Genomic DNA, 4,548 nt, shown 5'->3' with positions numbered 1-4,548 from the left:
ACTTTTCATTTTCCGTCAGTCTTAGTACACGATGTAACTACAGAAGAGTCAAGTTTTAAATATGAAAAATATAGAAACTCTTTGGTCATTTTTGAGCGAGATGCTAACGGTCTAATCAGATTCAATGATCTATGCTAAGCTACAGCTAAAAGTGCTACCGCCAGACCCGGAGATCGGCTGAATGGATTCGAAAACGGTAAAACTCAACTGTTTAACTCTAGGGGAGTTGGAAAATGAGCCTATTTTCAAAAATAGTGGAGTGTTCCTTTAATGTCATCTTGTGTTTCAGCAAGGTATCTAATACTAGCTAATGTTAAAGTTAGTGAGTCCATGCTAATGTACAAACCTAAATAGCGAACTGTTCTCACGTCATGTACAGTGTAGGGCAAAAACACATAAACCAAGGTCTACATTTCACTGTCTCTTCATATTAAACTGGTTAAATGTAAATTAATATAATCTTACCCTGTGATGCATGAACAGTGTTGAGCTGGGATTTTTTCATCTGCAATCGTGACGACCGTAACGTGAGGCTTCTCCCGCTTGCATTGTGATCTGTAAACCCTCAGTTCCAAATTAATACCCACCATATTTATTTTTAAATCTTTTATATATCCCTCCATGGCATATTTAAGTCCCACTTGAATGGTGGCCCTTCTGTGTCCAAACTTTATCAAAAACATATAGGGACAAGGTTTTCACACTGACAGCTCTCATTGTAAGATAGTGAGCAACTAGCAACAAGTTTGTTTGGCCGAGTTCGCAACAGTAACTAAGGGGGCGGGGCTTACTGATAGGTCAATTCTGTGACTGTAGGCATATTTTGACTTTAGCATGAAAATGCTGTTTTAAAACACTCTACTATTGCTATTCTTCTTCATTTGTCTTTTGTCTTAAGATCAAAGCCATTTGCATCTTTCTCATTTGGCATCATTGGCTGTGTAATTACTTATTTGCATCACTATTTGCTCAGGGTGAATGTGCTCTCATCCTAGTGTTCATTTATCATCATTTACAGCCGCTGTAGACAGACATGTGAAGTACAGTTGCCTTTATGAACTTGCGTGTATAAGTGGTGACTCATATGTATGAAATAATTTTTTTCTGAAGGGGTTTATGAAGAGAATAGAGGAGAAAGGAGTTCCTGATGATATGAATGGAAAAGATAAGATCGTCTTTGGAAACATTCACCAAATCTACGACTGGCACAAAGAGTAAGCGCCTCAGATTCTCTCAGCTCCTCTTATTGAAAAAAGACTAATATGGAACTAATTTAACATTTATTTGCTGTCTGAAGTTTTTTTGTTGGCGAGCTGGAAAAATGTCTTGAAGATCATGAAAAACTGCCTGGGTTGTTCAGTAAACATGTGAGTATGTGACTGACATCAAGTCTGATGCGTTAGCCGTGTAAAGGCATTGCTCATGAAGTGTTTCGCTTCTATGTGTTTAGGAGAGAAGACTGCACATGTATGTGGTTTACTGCCAGAACAAACCCAAATCTGAATTCATTGTTGCAGAATACGATTCATACTTCGAGGTAAGACACAATTTATATTACTGCAATAGAGTGCTGCAGTGATGACAGAAGTTAACATTACCCTGGTTCCCTCCACAAAAACCCAATAGGATTTTTTTCCACTGGCTTTTAGATTATTGCAGTAAATAAGCTCTGTGACCAAAAAAAGTTACTCAAGAGGATAATCTTCACAAATGAACGCAAATTTAATGAATATTGTAGCCTAAATACAATCAGCAAAAGTAAAAGCTAATGTTATATACAAGTTGTATACAGACTACACTACAGTCACTGACACTTACAGTAGCTACAGACAACTTCTTCAGTCTTTATTTAGAACATTAAATAGCGAACTGTTCTCACGTCATGTACAGTGTAGGGCAAAAACACATAAACCAAGGTCTACATTTCACTGTCTCTTCATATTAAACTGGTTAAATGTAAATTAATATAATCTTACCCTGTGATGCATGAACAGTGTTGAGCTGGGATTTTTTCATCTGCAATCGTGACGACCGTAACGTGAGGCTTCTCCCGCTTGCATTGTGATCTGTAAACCCTCAGTTCCAAATTAATACCCACCATATTTATTTTTAAATCTTTTATATATCCCTCCATGGCATATTTAAGTCCCACTTGAATGGTGGCCCTTCTGTGTCCAAACTTTATCAAAAACATATAGGGACAAGGTTTTCACACTGACAGCTCTCATTGTAAGACAGTGAGCAACTAGCAACAAGTTTGTTTGGCCGAGTTCGCAACAGTAACTAAGGGGGCGGGGCTTACCGATAGGTCAATTCTGTGACTATAGGCATATTTTGACTTTAGCATGAAAATGCTGTTTTAAAACACTCTACTATTGCTATTCTTCTTCATTTGTCTTTTGTCTTAACATCAAAGCCATTTGCATCTTTCTCATTTGGCATCATTGGCTGTGTAATTACTTATTTGCATCACTATTTGCTCAGGGTGAATGTGCTCTCATCCTAGTGTTCATTTATCATCATTTACAGCCGCTGTAGACAGACATGTGAAGTACAGTTGCCTTTATGAACTTGCGTGTATAAGTGGTGACTCATATGTATGAAATAATTTTTTTCTGAAGGGGTTTATGAAGAGAATAGAGGAGAAAGGAGTTCCTGATGATATGAAAGGAAAAGATAAGATCGTCTTTGGAAACATTCACCAAATCTACGACTGGCACAAAGAGTAAGCGCCTCAGATTCTCTCAGCTCCTCTTATTGAAAAAAGACTAATATGGAACTAATTTAACATTTATTTGCTGTCTGAAGTTTTTTTGTTGGCGAGCTGGAAAAATGTCTTGAAGATCATGAAAAACTGCCTGGGTTGTTCAGTAAACATGTGAGTATGTGACTGACATCAAGTCTGATGCGTTAGCCGTGTAAAGGCATTGCTCATGAAGTGTTTCGCTTCTATGTGTTTAGGAGAGAAGACTGCACATGTATGTGGTTTACTGCCAGAACAAACCCAAATCTGAATTCATTGTTGCAGAATACGATTCATACTTCGAGGTAAGACACAATTTATATTACTGCAATAGAGTGCTGCAGTGATGACAGAAGTTAACATTACCCTGGTTCCCTCCACAAAAACCCAATAGGATTTTTTTCCACTGGCTTTTAGATTATTGCAGTAAATAAGCTCTGTGACCAAAAAAAGTTACTCAAGAGGATAATCTTCACAAATGAACGCAAATTTAATGAATATTGTAGCCTAAATACAATCAGCAAAAGTAAAAGCTAATGTTATATACAAGTTGTATACAGACTACACTACAGTCACTGACACTTACAGTAGCTACAGACAACTTCTTCAGTCTTTATTTAGAACATTGGAAAGTTTGAGTTAGTATAGTTGACAAGAGCATGATTGTGAACACAAGAAGGCTGTAAAAGTGAACTAGTGTGTGGATGAGTTCAGTGTGACTTCTGTAGTCCCCTTGTTTGGGACAAGTAACATTAACTCTGGGACAATGGAATCCGGATTTCATGGGAGTTGGGACTCTATAAAATCACTCTAAAATGAAAAAACAAACAATTAATCATTGCAAGTTTAAAATCGTGTGTCTGTTTTGGTTCAAAGGGGATTCAACAAGACGTCAACTCAAGACTGAGCATCAGTGATTTTCTCATTAAACCCATTCAGAGAATTACTAAATACCAACTGCTACTAAAGGTATAAAGGCTGTGATCGATGGTGAATAATAATGTTTTATTAATGTGTGTAATTTCTAATATAATTCATTTGTTAATATTTTTATCGCTTAAGGACTTCCTGAAGTACAGCGCAAAGGCAGGGTTGGAGTGTCAGGATATAGAGGTAAAAATGAAGCTGAAGTACATGTCTTAAATAATAAAACAATCGTCAGTCATAAACTGAGGGTAATGCATTTTTGGTTTTTGTGAAGTTTGTTAAAGCAGCTTGTGATACAGGTTTCTGTTGGTTTTCTGTGTAACAGAAAGCAGTAGACCTGATGTCCCAGGTGCCCAAGCTGTGCAATGACATGATGAACCTGGGAAGACTGCAGGGATTTGAGGTACACTGAAAACTTCACTGTACTCGTTCCGAAGTTTCATCAAAGCAAGCGTACTGAAAATACATTGTAAAAGGTTACAGTGATTTCACCAGTCGTCAGTTACTCACCTTCATCTTTGAAACACAAATGGAAATATTTGAATGAAACTTGAGCGATTTCAGTCTCATTGTCAAGGTTTGTCACATGCATACACTCTTAAAAATAAAGGTGCTTTAAAGGTTCTTCACAGCGATGCCATAGAAGAACCATTTTTGGTTCCACAAAGACCATTCAGTCAAAGGTTCTTTAAAGAAGCATCTCTTTCTTAAATTTTTATAATCTGAAGAACCTTCTTTCGCTACAAAGAACCTTTAGTGAAACCGAAAGGTTCTTCAGATGTTAAAGGTTCTTTATGGAACCATTTAGACCAGGGGTGCCCAAACTCGGTCCTGGAGGGCCGGTGTCCTGCAGAGTTTAGCTCCAACCCTAATCAAAC

General features: G+C 37.4%; 1 protein-coding gene across 1 annotated transcript in view; it reads left to right on the top strand.

Moving 5' to 3' along the window:
• LOC107657356 (kalirin-like) overlaps positions 1-4,548 on the top strand; it is a 231,818-nt gene that overhangs the window by 208,388 nt on the left and 18,882 nt on the right. The window contains 6 exon segments of the mRNA XM_016445398.1: positions 2,622-2,725; positions 2,809-2,878; positions 2,962-3,048; positions 3,620-3,712; positions 3,806-3,856; positions 3,996-4,073. Of these exon segments, the coding sequence (XP_016300884.1) occupies positions 2,622-2,725; positions 2,809-2,878; positions 2,962-3,048; positions 3,620-3,712; positions 3,806-3,856; positions 3,996-4,073 (483 nt within the window).

Source organism: Sinocyclocheilus anshuiensis, unplaced genomic scaffold (genome assembly GCF_001515605.1).
Source record: "Sinocyclocheilus anshuiensis isolate Anshui unplaced genomic scaffold, SAMN03320099.WGS_v1.1 scaffold355, whole genome shotgun sequence".
NCBI classification, from domain to species: domain Eukaryota; kingdom Metazoa; phylum Chordata; class Actinopteri; order Cypriniformes; family Cyprinidae; genus Sinocyclocheilus; species Sinocyclocheilus anshuiensis.
This window is presented reverse-complemented; position numbering and strand designations above follow the sequence as displayed.